This window comes from Anolis carolinensis, chromosome 4 (assembly GCF_035594765.1).
Source record: "Anolis carolinensis isolate JA03-04 chromosome 4, rAnoCar3.1.pri, whole genome shotgun sequence".
Lineage (NCBI taxonomy): Eukaryota > Metazoa > Chordata > Lepidosauria > Squamata > Dactyloidae > Anolis > Anolis carolinensis.
In genome coordinates this window covers 32,524,052-32,550,550 of record NC_085844.1, presented here as the reverse complement: position 1 = coordinate 32,550,550, position 26,499 = coordinate 32,524,052, and the positions used below count along the sequence as shown (strand labels likewise).

The following is a 26,499-nucleotide window of genomic DNA, read 5'->3' as shown; positions in this document are numbered from 1 at the left end:
GGTCCCTGAAATATAAAGACCCATGGAGAACCTATATTGGATATAGCTGCATCCCACTGCTGAGCATACAACTATATCCATCTTATATATTTACAAATGCTCTTTAACTCTTCACACACACACACACGCAAAAAACACATCTTTAAAGTATGTGATGTCACCAAGAATGGCATCCATGACGATGCATTTCTTGAAGGGCCCAAAAATAGAATGCTGTGTCCCAATGGGCTCTGGAGCATGCTCACACCTGGGTTAAAATAGAACATGAATACAGTTCCGTTCAGACCAAGTGGGGTGGACAAATTCCAGGGGATAATTTTGATTTCTGGGGACTTTTAGCAGGTATACACTCACGGCACATATATGAACTCCTATACGTTCTGAGTGTGCACACATTCATAAAACCTTATACCTATGAAAATACTGCATTTTAGACAAATTGAAACATGTAAACCACATTCACAAATAAATATAAAAGCGGAATTGTACTGAGTGGACAACAATCAAGATATACAAAATAACTGCATTGAATAGCAAATACAATGCAATGGCAAGGTCTCCCTAAATGGGAAACAGTATGTGCAAAATACAACTTACAACCACATTTGCTTTACAATGCAAGAATACTTATGATGAGGAGACTTGCAAGGAGTAAGTTCAAATTTAAGTAATTTGAAACTTTAGGGGTTGCTCACATGAACAAAAGTTGCATCTCTTTGTTCCCACTGGGAATGGGGAGCATTATAACCCTAATTCAAGCAGTGTAAAAAGGGAGGATAAAATAATAAGGTCATCTAAGTCAGTGCTTAGATTTTAAAGAAAATAATACGCTGCACATTGTAAAGTTATGTTCTAAGCAGCAACAGAAAATCTCAACTTACAGAAGAAAAATACTACTAAAAGAACGTGATTTTCTAACCATCTATTATTTTCTTTTCCAGCTTCCTGGTGGGTCCTGAATAACAACTAGAAGCTTCATTACAATTACTTAATAATCCGTACATGACTCCAAAAGAACACTAACAGAATCATTGTAAAGTCAATAAAGTTAACAGATGACAAGGTTTTACTTCAATGGACACAGGCTCCCATTTAAGAACAGAGCTAAACTGTACAAATTCTCACAGCTGCTTTCAGGAATGGTGTAAACTGATCTTTTGTTTCATATGACTGTTTTTTGGTTTATTTATCTTTTTTATTATAAGTGTTAACTATTTGTAAAGTACTGTATCTTGTGAATGTTTAGAAATCAAGCAGAATATAACATAATATTGCTTATAATAGTCACTGCTGCATTTGCTTACTAATTTGATGTTCAATAAAGTCAGCCCAACCACATATACAGAGATTATACATAAAACTTGCAAACAAATTTGTGATTGTTTTAATATATATTAATAAGTATCTGATAACAAAGATTCCACTTCTGGTACTCCATTGTATGAACTGACATTTACAGCAGTCCCAACAGACAGCTATCCAGCCTCTGTTTAAAAACTATCAGAGGAAGTCCATCACACTCCGAGACAGCATATTTCACAGTTGAATAGCTCTTACCATCAGATAGTTCTTCTGAATGTTTAGGTGGAATTTCTTTTCTAGCAACTGGAACCCTTTGCTCCATGTCCTAGTCTCTAGAGCAGCAGAGAACAAGCTTGCCTGTTTCCTCAATATGACATCCTTTCAAATATTTAATCATGCCTATCATGTCTCCTCTTAACCTTCTCTTCTCCAAGATAAACATACTCTGCTCCCTAAGATGCTACCCAATGGCTTCCAGGCCTTTTATCATTTAGATTGCACTTCTCTAGACACCTTCCAGCTTCTCAATGTTCTTCTTGAACTGTGGTGCCCAGAACTGGACACAATACATCAAGTGAGATCTGATTAATGCTGAAGAGTGGGACCATGACTTCCCTCAATCTAAATACTATACACTTCTATTGATGCAACCTAGAATTGGCTTTTTTAGCTGCCACATCTCACTGTTGACTCATAGTAAGCTTATGGTCTATGAAGATTCCTAGATCCCTTTCACAAGTACTGTTTTCAAGCCAGGTGTCATCCATCCTGTGTATTTCACTTTTATTGCCGAATTCTAGTACTATACATTTCTCCCTGTTGAAATTCATTTGGTTAGTTTTGGCCCAGTTCTCTGATCTGAATTTTTGGTTTCTGACCCTGTCCTCTGGGATATTAGATACCCCTCCCCCCCCCTCAATTTGGTGTCATCTGCAAAGTTGATAAGCATGCCTTCTATTCTGTTGTACAATTTATTAAGATGTTCAATACCACTGGGCACAGAACAGAAACCCGTGGCATCCCTTGGTCACTCCTCTCCAGGATGAGGAACCAATGGGAAGCACCCTTTGGGTATGGACAGTCAGCCAATTCCAAATCCACCTAAAAGCAGCATTGTCTAGCTCACATTTTGCTAGCTTCTTTGGGAGAATGTCATAGGAAATATTGTCAGAGGTCTTATTGAAATCAAGGTGTGTAGCATCTACAGCATCCCCATCATTTATCAAACCTGTAACACTATCAAAAGAGAGAAACAGAGAAATAAGGGTCTGGCATGACTTGTTTTTGAGAAATTCATGTTGACTTTTAGTGAGCATGGCATTCCTTCCTAAGTGAGTAGGAATGGCATGCCTTGATCACTAAAATATAACATTGTAAATGAAAGATATACTCAGACAGAGAGACATAAAGATTTATCAGGTCATTTTTACCTTAAAGCATCTTGGTAGTTATTTAAATAATATCACCTACAAAGAAATGCCAAGAACTGGGCAGGAAAAGGGGAAGGTCATGTGGAGTAACAGAAGTATAAATACAAACTTATATATGCATTGAACACATATTTGTGATTATAACATTACAAAAGTGATGCAATTTAATCACAGTGAAGGAGTTATACATTCCAAAATTTTCAAAAACCAATTTAAAATATTTTGTATAAAACATTAGCCAGTATTTTAGATGTAGGTGTGTATCTCTTTTAAAACAAACATCATGTGGAATTTGTTTAGAAATTTGTTATGGTTTCATGTCCATTTTCTGTGGTAGGCAACCATGTCGTATGAACCCATCATTCTACATTTCTTCTGATCAATTGCAGAAAAAAAGAATAAACTTCTCACAGCATTGCAACACTAGTAGCAATCATAGTGTATTGTAATATGTTGAATATAGTACTTCAACTTGACACAGGAGTGTTACCTCATTTCAACAGCTTTTTCCCTTCTCACATGGTTTGGTCCAACAAAACATAAAGTTGATATGCATACATTTTCTTTGAAAATAGTTTTACTTCAGATGTACACTAACCATAAAGGTTAAAACCGATTATAGATCACATTTCCTTAATTTTTAGTGGTGAAAAAGGACATATTCCTCATCTTCAGAAAGATACATCATTTCTTGAATCAGACAGTAAGCAGTAGTTTGTCTGCAAAACAAAAAGGCCAGCATCAAGTTTAATTAGGATTATTTGCATTAAATATTTTATAAGCTACACAAAATAATGTTCTGTGCTAACAGGAAAAAAAACCTTACTGCAGGGTGGGGGGAGGATGTATATCTCGGCACCCATTGCTTAATTGGTAAATCTAAAATGCTTCCCTCACCCGACTACGCTTTAAACTTAAAAAAATGTTAAGCCTTTCCCCATTAATCCAAAATCCAATTCAAAGATTTCTGATTGACTTTACTGCAAATGTTTTCAGGAGCATAACACAAATTACAGTGTTTCAGTAAAAATACTGAACTACGAGAAATCTAAACATGTCATCCAGTACCTTAAGGGGCTGTGGTGGCGCAATGGTTTAAACCCTTGTGCAAGCTGAACTGCTGATCTAAAGGTTGGGGTTTGAATCCACGAGACAGGGTGAGCTCCCATCTGTCAGCCCTAGCTTCCCATGCGGGGACATGAAAGAAGCCTCCCAGCAGGCTGGTAACACATCCAGGCGTCCACTAGGCAACATCCTTGCAGACAGCCAATTCTCTCACACCAAAAGCAACTTGAAGAAGCGGTTCTGACACGATTAAAAAAAAACCCAATACCTTTTGTTGGCATAATAAATGCTGCAAAGGAAGGGGATGTTCTCTTAGGAGCTGAACACACACACACACACACACACACACAGCATACATACATACATGCATGCACCTTGAGTCCCCTCTAGGGTGGAGAAAGGTGGGACAGAAATGAAATAAATAAATACATACATGCTTTCATGAAAAATACCGTATTTACTAGAGTCTGTTACATTTTTTGGCTAAATTACATTGCCAAAATCAACATGCATACTAGATTCAATGGTGTGTTAGGATTGTGCACATAAACCCACCTGTGTGAAAAGGCCCGGTGAAACCTGGAACCCCACAGGCTGGACAGGGAGGCTATTCCAGGTGGTGGCAGCAGTCGTAGGGCTCCATGGCATCTGGAGGAGAAGGAGCGCCCAGCTGGTGACCCAGTCACTCCTGTAATTTAGTCACGGATCTTGCCTCCCAGGTTGCCCTTGCCCTCTCCCTGCCCAGGCTCTGTACCATGCGGTTCCCAACTATCCTCATTCATGAGGCCTTCACCCCCCACCCAATCAGCTTTGAAGGTCTTATGAATGATGCCAGTTGGGAATTGGGCACAACCCTGATCTTATAGAAGGGCATGGCTTCCCAGATGGTCTAATTCATGCTGCCTGCCTCCTTAACATGCTACACCTACGCTATTGGGCACATTACATTCGAGGCCAAAGTGCACCTTCAAAGTTTTTGTAATGTACACTTTCAAAATTTATGTGCACATTACATTCTATTGTGTATTACACTTCAATAAATATGGGAAATTTAGAACAGTTTCTTCCAACCTGATCCCTTCAAGATGCATTAAATAACTTTCATGACCCCTCTTGAACCTAGCTTTCATTCTGACTAGCTGATGATGGAACACAGTCCAACACATTTCAATGACATCAGGATGGGGCATGCTGATTAAAATAATCTTCACAGAAGGAATACATTGGGTTGCTTAAGCAAGCACGCATACACAAGGAACAGTCTATCCCAACTTCACTGTAGTGTGTGTATCTTGTGATGGCTTATGGAAGCTAGAGCTCTCTTCACATCAGTTGCCCCTACCCTTCATCCACCCTGTCCTAGGGGAATGTTTGGAAGTCTAAGAGACTAAGAATGCATTTTTGCATAAACACTATTTGACAATGATTTCTAGGAATGAGCTCTAGCACTGAAATCCTTTCAAAACTTAATTTGTAAATAAATACTTACTGGTTTTTCAAGTACAACAGGATGATCAGGAAGAAATTCTGGTTTCTCTTGAGCAAGTGAAACCTCTGAAAGTTTCAAAAGGTAATCTCTACTATAGGTTATTCTTTCTGCTAACACAAAATTAAGAAAGGTTTGGTTGAGAGGTATATGTGCAATGAGCCTTCTAGAACTCTTAGATCATCGGGGGAGGCCCTGCTCTCGGTCCCACCAGCCTCGCAGGTAAGGCTGGTGGGAACGAGGGACAGGGCCTTCTCGGTGGTGGCTCCTCGGCTGTGGAACACCCTCCCCAGCAACATATGGCAGATACCAACTCTCCTAGGCTTCAGGAAAGCCTTAAAGACATGGTTGTGCATGCAAGCTTTTAATGAATGAGAACATGGACTTTACATGACCTGTACAAAGATTTATTGAGGATTTTGGATGAATGGATTCTAATCTTGGACATGCTTAAAATTTTATATAATGTGATTTTATTTTGCAATGGTATCTGTTTTATATGAATTGTTGTTTTGTAGATTGTTTTATATGAATTGTTGTTTTTACATTGTTTTTAGGCATTGAATTTTTGCCTATTTATTGTAAGCCGCTTTGAGTCCCCTTGGGGAGAAAGGGGGGGGGGGGTAAAAGTGATGTAAATAAATAAATAAACACACAAACAAAAAATTAAAGATATATGTTATTTATTATTTTTACATCACCAAAACAAACATGTGTTTTCAAAACTGTAAATGTTGTCAAAGTAAGTAAATCTGAGGGCCCTTCCAGACAGGCCCTATATCCCAGGATCTAATTCCAGGTTTTCTGTTTATCCCAGATTATCTGGCAGTACGGACTCACATAATTCAGTTTAAATCCGAAAACCTGGGATCAGATTCTGGAATATAGGGCCTGTCTAGAAGGGCTCCGAGTTCTATATCAGAATTATGGAATGTGAAAGTTTATTAATTGATACCTGAAAGGTAGCCACTTTAACTTATAGAGGTGATGGGATAATCTTTAAGTCGTAGCTTTAATGTCTGACAATACCAAAAGCAGACTGTGCTATAATATCAATGGTGCTATGGAAGAAATAGGAAAGGCCATGTGACTGATACACTGTTTTTCTATTAACCTATCCTAGTAATTAGGATAGTAGCAGTGAACATTGTCTTTTGAATAAGTTTTACAACATAATTAAATAGGTCATCATTTTAGTCTGTCAAATATCTGAAATTTTAAAAACAAGATTAGGCTGTAGGCTGTAAACTGGTTTCAGATTTCTCTGAAGCTACTCATGACATCTAGCTACACATCGGTCAGTGTCTCAAATAAAACAGTACTTGGCATTATTGTAGAATTTATCATTTCTCCCATAGTTTTATTGTCTTTTTCAATGCTTGTATATATACAATGCTTACCTTTTGTAACTTCAGGTTTGTGCTGCTCTGAAACACGCGGAATCAGACTTTCATTTAAAACCAGTAGTCTGTTGGATTTACATATCTAAATTAAAAAAATATATGTTTTACAGAAGTTTAGAATTTTATTTGGGAATTTGGAAATATAGAGGAATTTTCTACAGGCTGAGACACAATTATTCATATCAGTCTGATGAACCAAATTTACACACAAGACCGTAACCATTGTTAAGTCGATGACTTCTACTCTATTTTCATGGAGCCAATCTAGGGTCAATTACATCAAAAAATCAATAAAAAGCAGCTGGGCAATACTCCTCATCTCTCTCCTGTTGAAGTCATTCATCACAGTGACCAAAGCAGATTCAGTCCAAAACCAGGCTGAATGCAGACTGAAATAGGTACACATAAATCCATAACCTTCAAAAACCTCTGCGGCAATGTTGTAGCCATCTCTCAAGCACTTTGGTAGCTGCTGACACCACCTGCCACCTGTCTTGCCAATTCTTCCTCAGCCCATGTTCAACTTCAATAACAAGCTGTTTTTTTTAACTTTTTAAGAAAATTTGTAAGTAATATAAAACTGCTTTCATAATCGTTTAGTTCCCTTTCCTTACAGCAATGCCTGTCTCACAGTTCTGAATGCTTAAGGAAGAGTCTTTTGTCCTTGTTCAAATAAATCTCTGGCCAGCCTCAGAATTGTTTATATCCATAGCATTAAACCATAGCTGGCATTACATGACAGTTATATAAGAAATTGCAATTGCAACAATGTAGAGAAACCTATTTATTTGGTGTATTATAGTAAACTTACTGAGCCAATTTCATTAGGTGAATGTACAGGAGTACTGCATGAAAACATCGTCTGGAAGCTGAAATTGGTTGGTGATACTATGGGACAGAATGCAGTAGAAATAAATCAGTAACATCTGTAATAGCATTGCTTTTTTAAGTTGTAGGTATGCTGTTACATTTTAATGTAACATGCTTTTTGGCCCTGGATCTCTTAACAAATCGTAGAATCACAGAGCTAGAAGAGACTGCAAAGATCATCTAGTTCAAGTGCCTATCACAAAGGAACGTGTAACAAAAGCTCTTTGGGATGGTCATTTAACCTTTCATAAAATCATAGAGTTGGAAGAGACCACAGGGCGATCCAATCCAAACTTCTGGCACACAGGAATTTATATTCAAACCACTCCTGACAAATGGCCATTTAAAAATTCTCCATAGAAGGAGACATCACCAAACCTTTCTTGCTGTCAGGAATTTTTTTCCTAATGTTTAGGTGGGATCTCTTTTCCTGTAGCTTTAATCCATTGCTCCATGTTTTCATCACTGGAGCAGCAGAAAACAAATTTACTATTTCCTCAATATAATGTTTTTTCAAATATATTAATGTGGCAATCATGTCACCTCCAAATCTTTTTTTCTCCAGGCTAGAAATACCAAACTCTCTAAGGGCACATTTACCTTATAGAATTAATGCACTCTGACACTGCTTTAATTGCAATGGCTCAATATTATGGAATCATGGCAGTTTTAGTTATACAAGGTTTTGAGCCTTCTCTGCCAAAAACTTCTGACGTCTCATCAAACTACAATTCTCAAGATTCCTTAATATGGAGCCATGAAGTTAAAGTAGTGTCAAATTGTGTTATTTTTACAATGTAGATACACCCTAAGCAACTCCCCGGAGGTCTTGGCTTCCAGGATTTTTACCATTTTGTTCGCTGTCCTCTAGTTGCATTCCATCTTGTCAGTATCCTTCTTCAGTTATGGTGCCCAGAAAGGGACACCGTATTGCTGGTCAAAGGGGAACAGAGTGGTACTATTACTTCCCCCAATCTAGACACTACTTTTATTGATGCAGCCTTGAATTACATTGGCTTTTTAAAGTGTCATATCAGTCAGAATGTGTAAATTACTCAGCATTTATTTAAGTGCTAACACAATCAATGTCTCAGGATTAACCACAGATGTCACTGTAATTGGGGTGTGGTAGCTGAGTGCTGAGCCTGTTACCTATACGTTTGTAATAAGCCTGTGTTGAGTTGATGAGGGTTGGAAGTTGGGAGATGAAGATAGGAGAGTTTGTACATACTGTGTTAGTTTGTACTACTGCTGCAACCTAAGAAAGAAAAGCCTTCCAGTTGGAACGTACAGGTTTGTGTCTAGGTGTTGATTTTGTTCCTGAGGAGACCACTTCATCGCAAGAAGGTATTTGGCTCCCTTACAGGAGTGAAGAGTCTATTCCACTATACAACAGGGGATTTCATACGTATTTGAACCCCTGACATCATTTATGGGCCCAGGGTACCCAGCGCAACCAGTGTAGGCAGTGCAACCGGTGAAAGGACTCTAAAGACCAGAATCTGTGTGAGTGGTAGAGTGAAGGCTGAAAAGCAGTCCAGCAAAAAATGCCTCTCTCTTTAAGTAGCAGTTTGCCTTTTGAAAGGCTAAACACTACTAGTGTGGGCTGAGGTTCTTCCTAATGAAGGAAGATTTATGGACTGTGCTGGAGAATCCACCAGCAGCTGGGGCAAGTGTAGCAGAGCTGAGGGCTGACAAAAAAGCCAAAGCTCCTATTATTTTGTCAGTGGAGGATGCCCAGCTGGCTTATCTCAAGAATGCAATGATAACAAGAGAGTGTTGGAAGAGTCTCCTTAACATTTACCAGACAGAAACTGCCAGTATCAAAATTATTTTGACACAAAACCTTTATCATTTAAAGTTAAAAAGGGGTGAAACTGTGTCAGAAAGTGTGGCCCAGTTTGTTTTTGTTTAAAAGCTGCCAAAGTAAAAGAATCCACCACTTCCAAGTCAAGTGTCTTGCAGCTTTTGCTCAGAAAATTCTTTCTGTTTCTAATCTTTCTAATCTTATTTTGTAGGTTTGTATCTGGAGCCTGTTTAGGAACAAAAAGGAGAGGTAAGAAAGAATCTTTCACTACCTTAAGGAATGAGTCTTTTAAAAAATTGTAAAATTCACTTAATCCTCTCTATTGGTAACATCATGCTTCCTAAAGTTTTCTAGAGCAGAGGTTCTTAAGACTTTTGCGCTTGCATCCCCTTTTCGACCTGATAAAAACTCTACTGAATTACTGGAGCAAGTTTTTTTTTACTGAAAACAAATGCACATTTGCAAGACTTGCTAAAAAATGCTTTTCAATATTGTGCAGTGCAGCTGAACCATTTTATTTATTTAATTATGTATTATTCAAACTTATATGCCGCTACTCCCCTAGGGCTCGGGGAAGCTTACAAGAAGACTAAAATCTAAAACAATTTAAAAATAGCAGTAACAGAAATCAAAAGCCTGCCAAAACAGGTGTGTCTTACATGCCCTGCGAAAGGCTGATAAGTCTCGTAAGGCACGGACTTCAGGTGGCAGAGTGTTCCAGACTGATGGCGCCACTGCTGTAAAGGCTCTGCGTCTGGTTGTTGTTAGACGCAAGGTCTTTAAACTGGGAACTTCCAGCAGATCTTGGTCCTCAGAATGGAGGAATCTCTGGAGTTGGTAGGGGGTGAGGCGGTCCCTCAAGTACATTGGCCCCAGACCATGTAAGGCCTTAAAGGTAAGTACCATCACTTTGAAAGTGATCCGGTGATCAAATGAAAACCAGTGCAGCTGCAGTAAGATTGGTGTTATGTGGATTCTCATCGGGACTCCCGCAAGAAGCCGAGCAGCTGCATTTTGTACCAATTTGAGCTTCCGGATCACTGACACAAGAAGGCCAATGTAGAGGGCGTTACAGTAGTCCAGTCTTGAGATGACCGTAGCTTGGATCACAGTAGCTAGGTCGTCCCTAGACAGATAGGGGGCCAGCCGTCTAGCCTGCCGAAGATGAAAAAAGGCGGTTCTGCTAACGGCGGAGACCTGGGCCTCCATCGTCAGCAGAGGGTCCAAAAGGACTCCAAGACTCTTTACCAGTGGAGACGGGCGTAGCGCTTCGCCATCCAGGGTAGGCAACTGGATATCCCCAGTGCCCGGTCGACCCAGCCATAGGATCTCCGTCTTTGCTGGATTCACCCTCAACCTGCTGGCACGCAACCATCCAGTAACGGCCTCAAGGCACTGATGAAAATTATCGGGTACAGAGTCCGGTCGGCCTTCCATCTTCAACACAAGTTGAGTGTCATCAGCATATTGGTAACACTTGAGCCCGAAATCTTGAACCAGCTGAGCAAGTGGTCGCATATTTATTTATTTGCAGCATTTATATTCCGCCCTTCTCACCCCGAAGGGGACTCAGGGAGGATCACATTACACATATAGGCAAACATTCAATGCCTTTTAACATAGAACAAAGACAAGACAAACATAGGCTCTGAGCGGGCCTCGAACTCATGACCTCCTGGTCAGAGTGATTCATTGCAGCTGGTTGCAGCTGGCTTGCTCTCCAGCCTGCGCCACAGACCAAGAGATGTTAAACAACAGAGGGGAGAGAATGGCCCCCTGAGGAACCCCACAAAGTAGAGGAGACCTTTCAGAGACCAGGCCTCCCCTCTCCACTTGCTGTCCACGGTTGTGAAGAAAGGAGGCTAGCCAATTTAAAGCTGTCCCTGACTCCAGCAACGGCAAGACGGTGGGTCAAAAGATAGTAATCGACTGTGTCAAATGCTGCTGTGAAATCCAATAATACAAGCAGCACCGACCCGCCCTGATCAAGCTAGCATCGAAGATGATCCGTGATGGAAACCAACACAGTCTCTGTCCCATGCTCCGCACTGTCCCAAGCAGGACTGGAAGGGATCTAGTCTGGCTGTGTCTAGGAACTGCTGCAGCTGCTCCACTACTGCTCTCTCAATCACCTTGCCCAGAAACGAAAGATTTGAAACTGGGCGGTAGCTGGAGGGAACCGAGAGATCTAAATCTGTTTTTTTTTCAGCAGGAGAGAGACTACCGCCTCTTTTAAGCCCCCTGGAAATACTCCTTGCTCAAGGGAGCTGTTTATTATCTTCAACAGCGGGTCACGTAATCCCTCCAAGCAGGATTTCACCAACCAAGAGGGACATGGATCGAGGGAGCAAGTGGTCGGTCTAGCTGCAGCTATGAGCCTATTGAGAGCCTCTGCGTCCAGCAGGATGAACCGGTCAAGGGTGGGCCCTGCAAGTGGCCACAGAGTCTCAAGTTGTCTCACTATCAGTTGTGGCAGGGAGATCCCAGCGTAGTAGCGAGATCTTGTCTGCAGCATAGCTCTGAAAAGCTTCGGCTGAAAGGGCCTAATCTTCACTTTTTGGGATGGTAGGGACCGTCGTTAAAGATCGACAATTTTAAACAGTTTTGCCGGGCGTGAGTTAGGGGAGGCTATCAAAGAGGCGTAATATACTCGCTTTGCTTCGATGATAGCATGCTCATTGGACTCCATAAATGCCCTATAAGCTGCATATCGATCGAGTCGCTGACCGGCTCCAGATCCCTCAGAGCATTCCGGAAACTACTGGGTTCCATAAGTTTCCTTGGACAAGCCCAAATCGGCTTGGTGCCTTTGCCAGGTGGGCAGGCATGCTCCAACCGGACTCTTAGGGCACAATGATCCAACCATAGAACCTCTATAGTAGAGACATGGATCACTTGAATTCCTGAGCTGAAGATAAAATCTAGCGTGTGTCCCGCCTGATGCGTGGGCCCAGTACTACAAAGCGAGAGTCCTAGTGTCTCCATGGTAGACACTAGGTCCATAGCTGCTAATGAACAGGAGTCTGCATCAGCGTGGACGTTGAATTCCCCCAAGATAAGTCTGGGGAACCTCAAGGACCACTCTGACACAGTTTCGAGCAGCTGGGATAGGCTATCTGCTGGTGCGCTAGGCGCATGGTACACCAGCAGAAAGGCTATATTCTCAGGGGAATCCCACACCAGACCAACACTTTCAATGCCAGAGATGTTCAGCACAGGAGCTGCCCTAAGAGAAAAGCTTTCTCAGGACAGCATAGCCACCCCACCCCACCTCGCCTCCCAGTCCGCATTTGGTGGGTGATTACATAATCTGGAGATGTTATTTCTTGAAGTAGGATGTCGTCCCCCTCTTGAATCCAATTTTCTGCACAGTCCGCTGTAAACACTGCATGTTGTTGCTAACAGATTTGTGTAAATTAGTGGTGTTCAGAAACTTGGTACTATAACTAATTTTATGACCCCGACATTGAACTAAGGGGGCCCAATTTAGTTTAAGAAGCCATGTTCTAGAGAACTTAGATGTTTAGGTGAAACCATGGTAATGATCCCATGGATATGGGGATCATTCTGTAACTTGTTTTTAAAAATCTGTTGAAATAAGACACTACCATATACTATACTTAGGGACAAATTCTGTAGCAGTTTGCTGGTAGTAAAAAGGGTATTACCAAATGTAGGAAATAGTAAAGCTGCTTGATTTTGTTCATTGAAAATAAATTTACCATAAGGAGTGAGATGTCGCACAGGTCTCGCTGGCTGAAGTGATTTACCAATCATTCTTTTTGTTTCCATTTTTTAAACACTTTGGGATGCCATGCTGTAAAAAGAAACAAACAAAATATACATGTAATAATTACAAAACTTGAAAGAATTAAGAAAATTGTTTTAAAAGTACAGGCAGTCCCCAAGTTACAAACAGCTGACTTATAAACAACTCATAGTTAAGAATAGGGTTGAAACAACAGATAGTGAGAGAAATCTACCCCTCAGAAGAGAAATTCACTCCTGAAAGAGTTATCATGAAAATAAGGTGTTTCCACTGAAGCTTTATCATTGATCCTTGTTTCCACAACAAGCCAATTTTTTTTCAAAATCCAATTATCACAAGGACAAAGTGAGGTGAAATTTTCTGAACAGGGGTATAGACAGCAAAACAAATACCACAGGGGTGCTAACCTTTCTCTATGCTATCCAAAGCTCATATATACACACATACACACACACACACACACACACACACACACACACACACACACACACACACACACACAAAGCTGTGCCTGGCCATGCATTGCTGTGGCTTATGGGAATCATTTGTTGACCAGGTGGAATAGCAGTGAATAGCCTTGCAACCTCAAAGCCTGGCCATTTTCTTCTTATACGAATCCTTGTTTGGTGAGCTGGAATACAATGGAATAGGCTTGCTGCTTGGAAGGCTGGGTACTTGCATTCTAGGAGAATGGTTTTTGACCAATTTGAATGGCACTGAATAGCCTCACTGCTTCAAAGCCTGGCCGCTTTCTATATAGGGGCATCCTTCCTTAGGCAGGTTGAATGGGACAGAGTAGCTTTGTGGCTTCAAAACCTGAGGGTTTTCTATCTAGGGGAAATCTTGGTTGGCCAGGTTGAAGAGCACTGAATAGCCTTGTTGCTTGCAAGCCTGGCCGCTTTCTATGTGTAACTCTTGGTTGGCCAGGTTGACTAGCAATGAATAGTCTCAGTGCAGCAAATATGAATGCTGCAATTAGTCACCTTGATTAGCATTTAATTGCCTTGCAGCTTCAAAGCCTGGCTGCTTTTTGTCTGGGGGAATCCTTTGTTGGGAAGTGTTAGCTGGCCCTGGTTATTTCCTTTCCGGAATTCCCGTTCTCAGAGTGTTGCTCTTTATTTACTGCCCTGATTTTAGAGATTATATTGTTCTGTATTATTATACCACAGTAATTTTAGATATTATATTTATAATCTTATATTATCTGCTTAGAACTGGATTATACGAGGCCCGTTCTACACAACTGTATAAAATCCACACTGAACTGGATTATATGGCAGTGTGGACTCAAGATAATCCAGTTCAAAGCAGATACTGTGGATTATTCTGCCTTGGCATTCTGGGTTATATAGGTGTGTGGTAGGGCCTTGAGGCTACACTGCCATATAATCCAGTTCAAATCAGATAATCTGTATTTTATAGGCAGTGTGGAAGAAGCCTGAGTGAAGAGGCCCTGGGCGCCATTCTGGCTGAGTGGGTTGCTAGGAGACGAAGTGGGCAGAGCCTACCCTTCTAACTAGTAGCAAGGGGAAAAAACAGTTCTTCATCTTCCTCTAATTTGGATTTTATTTTTCTGGGTTTTTTTTGTTTGAAAGACATATTTTGGATGACTATGTCTTTTGTGGCCAAATTTGGTGTGATTTGGTTCAGTGGTTTTGCTGTTTACTCCATAATAAAACACACATTACTTTTATATATAGATAGATAGATATATCTCCCTGTATATTTGGTTGATTCTTATACCACTCATTTTCTGACCGTGTCTCTTCCTTTCAGACACAAAGACATTAAACACAGAGTATAAATGCCTCATGATTAATAATTTTATTAACTTCTTGTTCAAACCAATGTACATTAGCATTATAAAACTACGTAATTACAAATCTTTGACTATGAGAGATACTCTGTTAATCATAATTTAGACAATTGATGTATGTGAAATTCAAATTACTGCCTGATTATTAATTGATATTAATTGAATTAAGACAGAGATCTCCAAGTCTTCCTATTACCAACAGTCCTTCTACGATCTTGCAAACCCAGGGCCCAGGGTTTAATTGGGTATATCCCTCTATAATGACATCTTCCTCCTTTCCAAATGCCATCTACATTCCCAAGTATTATTGTATTTTCTAATGCACTAATAATTTGTCCAAGTAGATAGCTTCAGTTTTGCTACTGCGGCTTACAAATGGAGTTTAGGACTGATATGGTCTAAGCCAACCTGCTCATTTGTTGTTGTTTTTTAACAGTTTATGGTACCAAGCTCTCTTCCACACCATGTGTCAAATGAGCTTACTTCACAACCATACATAAAAATTGGAAATATTAATGCATAGACCACTACTTCTTAAACTGTTGGGGTCCCAAAAAACTGGGCAATAGCAAATAGCACTGATCACCAGTGGCTGTTTTACACATTTACATGAATCTGTTGTGCAGTGTTTACCACATACTCTGCAGAAGTTGCTTTGGCTGTATATAAAAAGGAAAATCAGCGTGTTTAGCAAGCCTTTATCAGGTTTGAAGGGGTTGCAAGTGGAAAAGTTTAAGAGGAATAGCCAATCGTGATATTCAATAATGTAATTTTACACCTGAGGGTCCCATCTAGTTTCTGCATAGTGGCCCTTCCAAGTATGGTCTTTTGATTCCTTAGTTACAATGTCAATTTCGTTTTATGACTGAGTCAAAGAATAGAAAACCCTGGACATATGAGTTTTCTTGCTCTACTTAAGGTACATTGCTTAATGCAATGGTCTGGTGGTTACTATGATCTCTACTGCCCCCTTTCTTGGGGACTAGAATATATATCAAGAACTTCTAATCTTTGGACCATTATTTTGTTTTCCATATGAGATAGATTTTTATTATAATTTAGATAGATTCTGCCTCTGTAGCTTGAATCAGCTCTGTTGGTATGCTGTGTTTTCCTAGTACTTTATTTCCTCCAAAGTGCAGCTTCCACTTTGTATAATTGTGGTTTCATCTTCCAATGATTCTTACTTGAATGATCCACCATCTTTTCATCTCTTTTACATAGTTCTTCAGTGATTTTAGAATTGCCACTCTTGGTTTTAACTTTCCTTTGATTTCATGTTGTTGGGAGGAGGTCTCTTGTTACATGTTTTTATTGCTTTTTTATTATTTCTCATTGAATATTACAGTAACTGTCATTGCCCCAAGAGGCATATCACAGAACAATTGCATTCAGTATTCTGACTCTACTTCTTTAACTTTTCTCTTCTAATCCATCCTTTAAATTGCTTGAAGAGTTGTATCTGTTATCCAATGATGTGGCTCTTTTTTGTTTTTAGCTGCAGACAGTATCTTTTCACATTCTTCCCTGACCGAGTCCCTCACTTTGGTCCAGAGTTCTTTAGGCTCCCAGTCAATTAGACTCTTGGTAGTTATGCAAATCATCTCCCTCTCCTCCTCCTCACCACTTCCTCATGCTCTTTGAATTCTATAGGGATGTTTTTCAGGGGCTTTTTTTGGCACATTCATAGATTAAGTCTACTTTTTTAGTTTTGCTCTCCACCTTCCGCTTTCAAATATGTCATCTATTTTATTTCTATACTGGCCATCAAGTGATGTAGATCAGGGATGGGCAACCACAGAAGATTAGATTAGCCTTCTAGGATAACCTGAGTGCTGTCTTCACCTATGCATCTGTAATCTCTGCAAAAACATCAAAATGTTTTTGCCCTCAAGTGCCCTTTAGGGATATGGGAGCATATCTGGGAGCTGTCCAAGAAGGCAATTAGAAGAACATTTTTTTTAAATGTTCCCCAGTAAGTTGTGCTTATCCTGGAGAGTCAAAAGAAGGTATCTCAAAACATGGTAAAAATATGCTGCATTTTGTATATCATTTTGGGGCATTCCAGACCCTAACCCAATGTATGAAGTCATATCTTTGGTTGCTTGAAGGAATACTTGCAATGAACAAATCTTTGGCTTCACAAAATTCAACCAGTCAGTCTCCTGATTTATTTCTTGATTCTAGGCCAAATTCTCTGAAAGTGTTTGGTTCTGCTCTGTTTCCTGCTTTGGTGTTCTAATTCGATTACGCACATGTCTATTTTGGTGTGAGAACTATCTCCTCTTGGATTTCAGTAAATAATCTTTAAATTACTTCCTCTTTTGCCTCTAGTTGGGAGTATAAATTTGGATTAGAATTATATTGATGGGCTTCCTCTGAGGTCTTGTCAATATCATTTGACAAGCTTTGCATTATATCCCCTGACTGTTCCTCTTTCCTCATTATTAAGGCCAGTTAATTTTTCTTTAGATTTTCATTTCCAGTATAGAACACCAATTAATAATCTGATTGAATGTTCAATTCCTTTCCACTATAGTCCATTTACACCAAATAATGTAACATTTGCCAATTATGTGGAAATAATATCTTTGGGACCCAATGGTGCCCGGGTTATTAGAAAGAATTGTTTTGGGATGATTACCTATCACTTAAGTTTGTTCCAGATCCAGTGTTGCCTGGGTTCAGTGCTCTCTGGATAAGGGTGAACTACAACTCTCAGATTCTCAGGGCAAACACCTCCAAACCCTGCCAGTATTACAGTTGGCCATGTTGGGTCTGTGTGCCAAGTTTGAACCCAACTTTGTAAAACAAAATAATACTAATAATAATAATAATACAATATAACAATTATATTTTATATATTACATATTATTAGTAATATTGCAGTATAGTGGTCTAGTAAGAAGCCCTGGTGGCGAAATGCATTAAAGCACTGAGCTGCTGAACTTGCAGACCAAAAGGTCTCAGGTTCAAATCCCGGGAGCGGCGTGAGCGGCCGCTGTTGCTCCAGCTCCTGCCAACCTAGCAGTTCGAAAATATGCAAATGTGAGTAGATCAATAGGTACAGCTCTAGCGGGAAGGTAACGGCACTCCATGCAGTCATGCCGGCCACATGACCTTGGAGGTGTCTACAGACAACGCCGGCTCTTCGGCTTAGAAATGGAGATGAGCATCAACCCCCAGAGTCAGTCACAACTGGACTTAACGTCAGGGGAAACCTTTACCTTATAGTGGTCTAGTGCAATACAGTAATATACAATGATAATATTGTGCTATGCTAATAATATCATGTAATATATTGTATGTACATATAACTTGTAAGCTGCTCTGAGTCCCCTTTGGGTTGAAAAGGGCAGGATATAAATGCCACAAATAAATAAATAAATAAATAAATAAGGTCGTTGTGAGTCTTTTGGGCTGTATAGCGATGTTCCAGAAGCTTTCTCTTCTGATGTTTCGCCCACATTTATGGCAGGCATCGTCAGTGGTTGTGAGGTTGTGTTTCCGGTTATGAAAATCTTCAACAATACAAAAAACAAATACAGTAGAGTCTCACTTATCCAACATAAACGGGCCGGCAGAATGTTGGATAAGTGAATATGTTGGATAATAAGGAGGCATTAAGGAAAAGCCTATTAAACATCAAATTAGGTTATGATTTTACAAATGAAGCACCAAAACATCATGTTGGACAACACATTTGGCAGAAAAAGTAGTTCAATACGCAGTAATGCTATGTAGTAATTACTGTATTTACGAGTTTAGCACCAAAATATCACGATATATTGAAAACATTGACTACAAAAATGCATTGGAGAATCCAGAACGTTGGATAAGCGAGACTCTACTGTACAGTCAATTCCCCCCAAACTCCTGCACTATGTTCAGTAGGTCATGGGAGTTTTCTGTGCCAAGTTTGGTCCTGCTCCATTGTCGGTGGGGGCTACAGTATCTCTGGATGCAGGTTAACTACAACTCCCAAAAATTAAGGTCAATTTCCCCCAAACCCCTCCAGTATGTTTTATTGGTCCTGGGGGTTCTTTGTGTCAGGTTTGGTCCAGATCCATCATTGGTAGAGTACAGAATGCTTTCTGGATGACAGGTGAACTTCAACTCTCACAATTCCTTTCTTAAGCATCTGAGGGGGAAAGGGGGCTGAGGCTGAAAGGAATTGTGGGAGTTGAAGTCCAAAACACCTGAAGGATCAAAGTTTGCCCATGCCTACTGTAGAAGCCATGCAGTTTGACAGCACTCTTAGTGCCATGGCTCAAGGCTCTGGAATCCTGGGAGTTGTAGTTTTAAAAGGCCTTTCTCTACCAGAGTGCTTTAGCAAACTATACTTCCCACAGAACACCCACATCCTTCCCTCCCTGCCCCAATATTCAGTGCTGAAAGCCCGCTCACCAGTCCCTCATCCTCCGACACACAGAGCGCAAGGCCTGTACCTAAGGCTGCCACCTTCACACCTTCTGCGAAGGAGGGAAACGAATGAAACTGTAGCCGGAAGTCGCTGTTGCCTGAGGCCAACGGACTCTCTCTGCCTGCCTCGTGCTGGGGGCGTGGCCTGGTGGAGGTTGACGCGGGCCACGCGCTGGCATCCCATCCCCCCGCCTTGTAAATCCGCCTATTGTTGCGGTTCTGTGAGGGGAAAAGGGGGAGGAGCTAACGGCACGCGCTGAGGAGCCAATGCGGAAGTGAATCTCTCCCTCCCCCACCTTTGGACTTCAACTCCCAGAAGCCCCAGCTGCCTTGGGTAATGATCAGGGCTTCTGGGAGCTGAAGTCCCAAAGCCTGGAAGGCCAGCCTTTGAGAATAAACAGTGCAGAATGAATGCATTTGAAAGGCACTGCAGACTGACTCAACCAGAGAAGTCAGCCATGGCAGAGCACCTGATGAACCAGCCTGCACACAGCATATTATTTTGAGAACACAGAAATGCTGGACCACTCTAACAACCACCATGTCAGAGTACATAGAGAAGCCATTGAAATCCACAAGCATGTGGACAATTTCAACAAAAAGGAGGAAACCATGAAAATGGACAAAATCTCGCTACCAATATTTAAAAAACTCTAAAATCAAAACAGCAAATAAAGAACAACACTCTGAAAACAGGGGAATTCCAGACAGGATACAATCAGGGCCAGCTAACACCTGCCAACAAAGGATTCTCTAGTCAGGAAGCAGCTAGGCTTTGAAGCTGCCAGGCTATTCAATGCTAATCAAGCTGGCCAATTTGCCTCAAATAAGCAAGAGTTCTTTCTCTCACCTTGAACATTATTCCAGTGATACATAAATCCCACTTGCCTAGCTTCCAAGAAACCTCACAACCTCTGAGGATGCCTGCCATTGATGCAGGTGCAACATCAGGAGAGAATCCTTCTGGGACATGGCCATACAGCTCGGAAAACTCACAGCAACTCACTTGACACCATTTTGAATGTCCTGGCCCAATGCTATGAAATTATAGGAGTTGTAGTTTGTAAGGTCTTCTTTACCCCTCCTCTCTGCCTGATAGCGCTGGTGCCTCAACAAATCCTAAGCCAGGATTCTATAGCATTGAGCCAGAGCAGTTAAAGTGGTGTCAAACTACAATCAATTCTTCAGTGTAGATGCACCCTAATGACTTAGGAGTTCAAATCCCCAATTTAGCCATGGAAACCCACTTGTGTGTGGCACACGCTCTCAGCACCAAAGGAAGGCAAAGCCAGTTAACCCCTTCTGGATGCATTATTTTAAGAAACCTGCCGTAGAGATGCCATAAATAATAATATAAATAATACATGAATAAAACCCTGGAAGATAGATAACAATGAACATAGTAAACAGAATGAAATGAGTTGTCGAAGGCTTTCATGCCCGGAATCACTGGGTTGCTGTGAGTTTTCTGGGCTGTATGGCCATATTCCAGGAGGATTTTCTCCTGATGTTTCACCAAACCTCACAACCTCTCAGGATGTCTGCCATAGATGTGGGTGAAACGTCAGGAGAGAATGCTTCTGGAACTTGGCCATACACCCCTGAAAACTCACAGCAACCCAGAATGAAATCAACCTGTTTGTCTAGCTTCCCAAACATATCATCTTGGTAACACACTTTTTAGGCATGCATCATTTCACAATGCAGTCATTCAGTTGTACTAGCAAGCCAGAGGTCAACCAAGCAGCCGATGCCTGACTTAGGGACCTTCCACACAACCCTATATTGAACTGGAATATATGGCAGTGTGGACTCAGATAACTCAGTTCAAAGCAGATATTGTGGTATTTTCTGCCTTGATATTCTAGGTTAAATGGCTGTGTGGAAGGACCCTTAGCCAATTCAGGAGCAAGGACAAAAAATAGCCAAAGCTACAGTCCAATAATCAGATGACAGGGGTTCACTTAGTTCTGAAGAGTTCAAGAGTAGAAACCGAAGTGAGAGATCCAAAGTCAAGCCAGATAGTCAGGAGTCAAACTGAAGCCCAAGTCCATAGATCAAAGCCAGGAAGTTAAGTCAAGAATTCAGAGTCAAGGTTTCAGGATACAACAAGGTCCATAATACTAACCAGGGAATTTCCTTCCTTGGAGGCTTTTAAACAGAGGCTGGGTGACTATCTGTCAGGGATGCTTTCATTGTGCTTTTCCTGCATGGCGGCAGGTTGGACTCGATGGCCCGTGTGATCTCTTCTAATTATAGGAAAGAGTACAAAGGTATGATATTACCTGCAACCCAATAGCTGTTGCTTACATACCCTTTTTTATCATGGGATCTCAGCTGCTGCTCATTTCAGCAAGCCTATACAGATAATCACAGACGCCTGTGATGCTCAAGTAGGAGGTCAGGTTAACCCTTCCCAAGCTTGCTGCAACCCTCAGAAGAGTCCTCCTCTGCTGGAGAGCTGTCCCAAGTTGCAGCTGAGCCGTATTCTAGCAGCCTTTTCTCCTGACGTTTTGCCTGCATCTCTGGCTGCCATCTTCAGAGGATCCGATGGTGGTAAAGCAAGTGGAGTATATATACCTGTGGAGTGTTCAGGGTGGGAGAAAGAACCAATGTCTGTTAACCAAGTGTGAAGGGTGCAGTTAGCAAGTTTAATGGAGTAGGATCCCTTCATTAGCATGTGAGTAACTAAGATTACATAGTCCAGTGGTTCCCAACCTTTGGTCTGCCAGGTGTTTTGGACTTCAGCTCCTACAATTCCTAACAGCTGGTAAGCTGGCTGGGCTTTCTGGGAGTTGAAGTCCAAAACAACTGGAGGACTACTGATGTAGTCAATAGTGAGGGTATCTGCATAGATGTAGCCTGGCTTTTATTCCCTTTGAATTGTTTATTGCCTGGAGACATCCTTTGTCTGGGTGGTGTTCACTAGCCCTTGATTGCTTTCTGCCTGGAGTCCTCGTGTGTTTGGGTGATGTTCATTATATGAGAACACAAACATTCTGGACCACTCTGACCACCACTTTGTCAGACTACACAGAGAAGCCATTGAAATCCACAAGCACATGGACAATTTCAACAGAAAGGAAGAAACCATGAAAATGAACAAAATCGGCTACCAGTATTGAAAAACACCAGAATTAAGACAGTAACTAATGAACATCATCCAAACACAGGAGGCCTCCAGGCAGAAAGCAATCAATCATTCAATCAATCAAGGGCTAAGTGAACACCACTCAAAGGATGTCTTCTTGAACCCAAGAAGAGATGGAGTTAGAGCAGATGAGACCCAGTTCTTTACTATTAAGAAATGTAGTTATAATTTTGTCAATAAAGCTTTTGTAACTTTAAAGATTGAACTCTGCATCTTTGCCTCCTAAGCTCTAAATTTTTTCTTCCAGCCACATCACTTCATGCTCTGCATGCTGTGAGCCGAATGTGAGTATTCTGTTTGTATTTTTGGATGCTCTGCAGTTTTTGGGAGTTTTCCCCAACACATGGTAAAGGTAAAGGTTTCCCCTGACGTTAAGTCCAGTCGTGACCGACTCTGGGGGTTGGTGCTCATCTCCATTTCTAAGCCAAATAGCCGGCGTTGTCCATAGACACCTCCAAGGTCATGTGGCCGGCATGACTGCATGGAGCGCTGTTGCCTTCCTGCTGGAGCTGTACCTATTGATCTACTCACATTTGCATGTTTTCAAACTGCTAGGTTGGCAGGAGCTGGGGCTAACAGTGGGCGCTCATTCCGCTCCCGGGATTTGAACCTGGGACGTTTTGGTCCGCAAGTTCAGCAGCTCAGCCGTTTAACACACTGTGCCACTGGGGGCCCCTCCCTAACACATATACCCTTTAAAAAGATATTTTTTCCAATAGCATTAAAATGGATGTTTTCTACAAAAAGAGGAAAGTGCAAAGAATAGTTGGAAGGAAAAAAGAAATGAACAACAGAAAAATGTACTTCCGATATGGCAAGAAATGATGAGCTAAGCTAGGGTATCTCTCACTGAAAATACATAAATAGAAAAAATAGAAAATATGAGTATTTGACACATATCTACTAGAAAAAAAGCAATCATATTGTAGACAGCATATAATTTCACTTATATTTGCAACTCTAATAGAAAAAATGGTGTAGACTATAAGCGTTTGTGCCTCATTTATTTCAAGGACATATCTGACAATGCAAATCTTGAGACTTTGAGTTTCCACCAATCACAGGAGACACTGTCATTAAAAAACCTGCTTATTTCACACATGCATTTGAGAGCTAAATCAGAATCATCCCAAGTTGTCCTCAAAGGAAGGGCATCTTAATACGAAGTTAAACCATCACTTAAAAACACAGATTTACATCTATTTCTTCTATTGTTGTTATAGATTTTTGAAATCATAACACTCATGTTCTTCCAATTCCTAAAGGACAAATCAGAACCTTCTTTTAGAAACCTTCTTTTTAGAATGTCATTTTAATGTCCATTTATAAAAAGTGGTTTAAATGCCTAGCAAATTAAAACAATATTTACCTGAATATATTTTTAATCATTTAAAGCATTTAACTGTTTGCTTTTATTACCATTGATATTTAATTCTGTCTTAATGTTTGTATTTTGCTTTAGGTTTTAAATTGTATTGCACTGGTTTTATTGTAAGCTGTGTTGAGTCTATTGCAGAGTGAAAAAGTAGGGTATAAATAAACATAACAATAACCCAGTATTGGAAAAATATTAGTGTCTGACCACAATATTTTGAATGAAATAACATTTCTGAGTAGTCCAAGAAAATAATCCATGTACAATGTATTGTAGTAATTAAAATCTGATGATACTAAAAGCTGGGAAATTATAGTCAGGACTCTGTATTGAGGAAGGTCATCGAAGGCGTAACTGTTGGAAGGAAAAATCATGGAAGTCTCCAAGGATAAGCTCCAACACTGTATAGCATTCCTAAACTGACGACTGGATTCTTTGTTGATATGTGACTCCTATTCCCCAAAAAGTCAGAATAGCATTTTCCAAATTAAACAGAAATTAGATGGAAATGTTAGCTCCGGTTGTCTTTCAGAGACCAGGACAGCTGTCTGTCAGTCTTCTATGTTGATCTTGAATCAGTCAGTAAAAGCATTCAGATCACAACAATGAAATCTGGAGATATTATCTGATGAGAGACTACAAATTAGTTTTGAATAATAATCTTTATTAGTGTCTTTTAAAAGGTACATGGTAATCCTGAGCTACTTGCTTTTGTACATTTAACAATATACAAAGACTTCCATTTACAGTTTGAAGGATACATTTATTGTGCTCCAAATCCTCATCCAAGCATTACTTTCCCCCTAAACAGGAATATAGATAATTGAAAATATTATACACAATCCTGAAACATTCACATCTACCTTCTTGACCCCCATTATCTAAGTAAAGACTACTGTAATCTAGAGAGCTCAGGTTATTCTTTGAGAATTTAGAAAAACATTATGTGTAAAGTTTCAAAGATGGGCAGTGCAATAACTGGTCCCCATAATCAATCTGCAAACAGACCTCGAGAAAACATCTTTCATATCTGTATCACACAACTACTTGGAACTGTATTGACCAGCTATACATTGTTTAAATGATCAGAGTAACAATTTACTCCATTTCATATTAGTGTAAAGCTATAATGCCTCCCTTTGCATTGACTGGAGAAGTATTCTCCTATCATGGAAAACGGACCATGATCCAAACACACAAAAAGGTAACCCAATATCACCCTATAATCATCTAAATTTATAAAACGAGTCATTATCAAATGCGTCCCTTGCTTAGACCCTGTAAAGGAACTCATACACATAATGGAGATAAGTTCCATAAATCCAGTGATGGCTTTACCTGTAAAAACATTATTTAAAAATTAAGTACTAGGGTCCTTGAGGGGGGAGAAAATAAAATAAAATACCCAAGTTGAATTTCAGTAGTAGATAAATGAACTTTCATCTTCAGCTGGACTATCAAAATATTGCATTGCTCAACCTGGAAATCTGATAGCATACAGTGTTTACAATAATGTCATCCAAGCAAAAGCTCCACTTTCCAAAAATGATGCACACTTGGTAACGTCACTCTGGTTTTCGGTAAAAGTTACATTGAGCAGTCAAGCAGAGGCTTAGCTTATTGCTTATGATTTTAAAGCAAGCCATTCTGACATTGTTTCTGAAAGTGTACATACGAATGTGAAGCAATTGTAGAAACACCTATAAACACTTCTTGCTTTTGCATACTCATCCTCAAATGGCACAGACCAAGGCGTATTACAGAAAAGGAATACTGTATGTCAGAGTTGAATGCAACAGTACTTTTTAAGACAGATGTGTAATGATGTAAACAAAGCTTTAGTATTCAAAGCTTGGGAATCTAGCAGCAAAACAAACTATTTGCATATAATGTAGTGCAACGAACATTTGTTCTAAGGATCCCCAGCCTTAAAATTATTTGTAACAGAATGGAAACATTAAAAGGAGGGAAAAAGGTTTAAATTAGTCATCATCAGCAGGCTTTCTAAGAAAGCTCTGCTTTTGATAAAATACCATGAAGTGTCTATGCAAAACTGTGCTCTGGATAACTGACTTTTATGGCTCCCCAGTAGCAGGCTCGAATTAGACAGACCAAGCCTAAGAGGTAGGCAACAGCCCAAGAGACGTATGTGGCGTGATAGGTTCTCGCAAAATCTTGTGTACCAACCTGTTAAACAAACAAGAACAGGAAAAAAAGAATTAATTGCTTGTGATTATGTCTTTGAGGTGAAATAGTAACAATTTTAAAAAAATTAAATGAAAGATGCTTCAAAAAAATCAACCTAATTTGAGCTCTAGGCTGCTTTGAAATTAGGCCCACTTATTGGAACCACCATTTAAAAGGCAAAAATCAGACTTTTCATTGTTTTTGAAGACTTTACTTGTTATCGGTTTTCTCTGCACAAACTCATTTAGGACAGACAGTGTTGTGCTAATCGCACATCTGCAAATGGCAATAGGAATTGCATTACTCCCAGGAATTATCATTTTGAAAGGGACAAGAGAGGAAAATGGAGACATTTGGAGGGTAGTACAGGGTTCTGGGTGCAATGGAATGTGGTAGAATAGTTGTGTTATTTCATG

The 26,499-nt window shown here is 40.3% G+C and overlaps 3 protein-coding genes across 10 annotated transcripts in view; 1 reads left to right on the top strand and 2 right to left on the bottom strand.

Moving 5' to 3' along the window:
• The window catches only part of necab1 (N-terminal EF-hand calcium binding protein 1), a 51,946-nt gene extending 50,608 nt beyond the window's left edge, over positions 1-1,338 (top strand). For all 3 annotated transcript variants that reach the window (XM_008108407.3, XM_008108406.2, XM_003219560.3), the window contains one exon: positions 942-1,338. In XM_008108407.3, the coding sequence (XP_008106614.1) occupies positions 942-963 (22 nt within the window). In that variant the 3' untranslated portion in view covers positions 964-1,338. The remainder of the gene's footprint in view (positions 1-941) is intronic.
• On the bottom strand, positions 467-21,700 carry c4h8orf88 (chromosome 4 C8orf88 homolog). 6 transcript variants are annotated; one of them, XM_003219529.4, is made up of 7 exons: positions 21,499-21,700; positions 13,086-13,180; positions 7,498-7,574; positions 6,684-6,768; positions 5,287-5,393; positions 4,353-4,445; positions 467-3,451 (listed from the first exon to the last, which is right to left on the bottom strand). In XM_003219529.4, the coding sequence occupies exons 2-7, from the start codon at positions 13,153-13,155 to the stop codon at positions 3,404-3,406; spliced, it is 480 nt and encodes a 159-aa protein (XP_003219577.1). In that variant the 5' UTR covers positions 13,156-13,180; positions 21,499-21,700; the 3' UTR covers positions 467-3,403. The 6 variants fall into 6 exon arrangements, with proteins under 6 accessions (XP_003219577.1, XP_008106609.1, XP_008106611.1 ...); XM_008108402.3 differs by having other exon boundaries at positions 5,287-5,396; positions 21,499-21,667; XM_008108404.3 differs by lacking the exon at positions 21,499-21,700 and adding an exon at positions 19,356-19,613 and having other exon boundaries at positions 5,287-5,351.
• Positions 21,701-24,539: 2,839 nt separating this feature from the next.
• pip4p2 (phosphatidylinositol-4,5-bisphosphate 4-phosphatase 2) overlaps positions 24,540-26,499 on the bottom strand; it is a 32,479-nt gene continuing 30,519 nt past the window's right edge. The window contains exon 7 of the mRNA XM_016992956.2: positions 24,540-26,083. Within this exon, the coding sequence (XP_016848445.2) occupies positions 25,940-26,083 (144 nt within the window). The 3' untranslated portion in view covers positions 24,540-25,939. The remainder of the gene's footprint in view (positions 26,084-26,499) is intronic.

What these genes read in the sequence shown, in the direction of transcription:
- c4h8orf88 (XM_008108402.3), bottom strand. Translation starts at nt 13,155, where the DNA reads ATGGAAACAAAAAGAATGATTGGTAAATCACTTCAGCCAGCGAGACCT. An exon ending in CTGTTGTACTTGAAAAACCA is followed by an intron (nt 4,446 to 5,286) that starts GTAAGTATTTAT and finishes CTTCTCCTCCAG; the next exon opens with ATGCCATGGAGCCCTACGAC. An exon ending in CACCGGGCCTTTTCACACAG is followed by an intron (nt 3,452 to 4,352) that starts GTGGGTTTATGT and finishes TTTGTTTTGCAG; the next exon opens with ACAAACTACTGCTTACTGTC.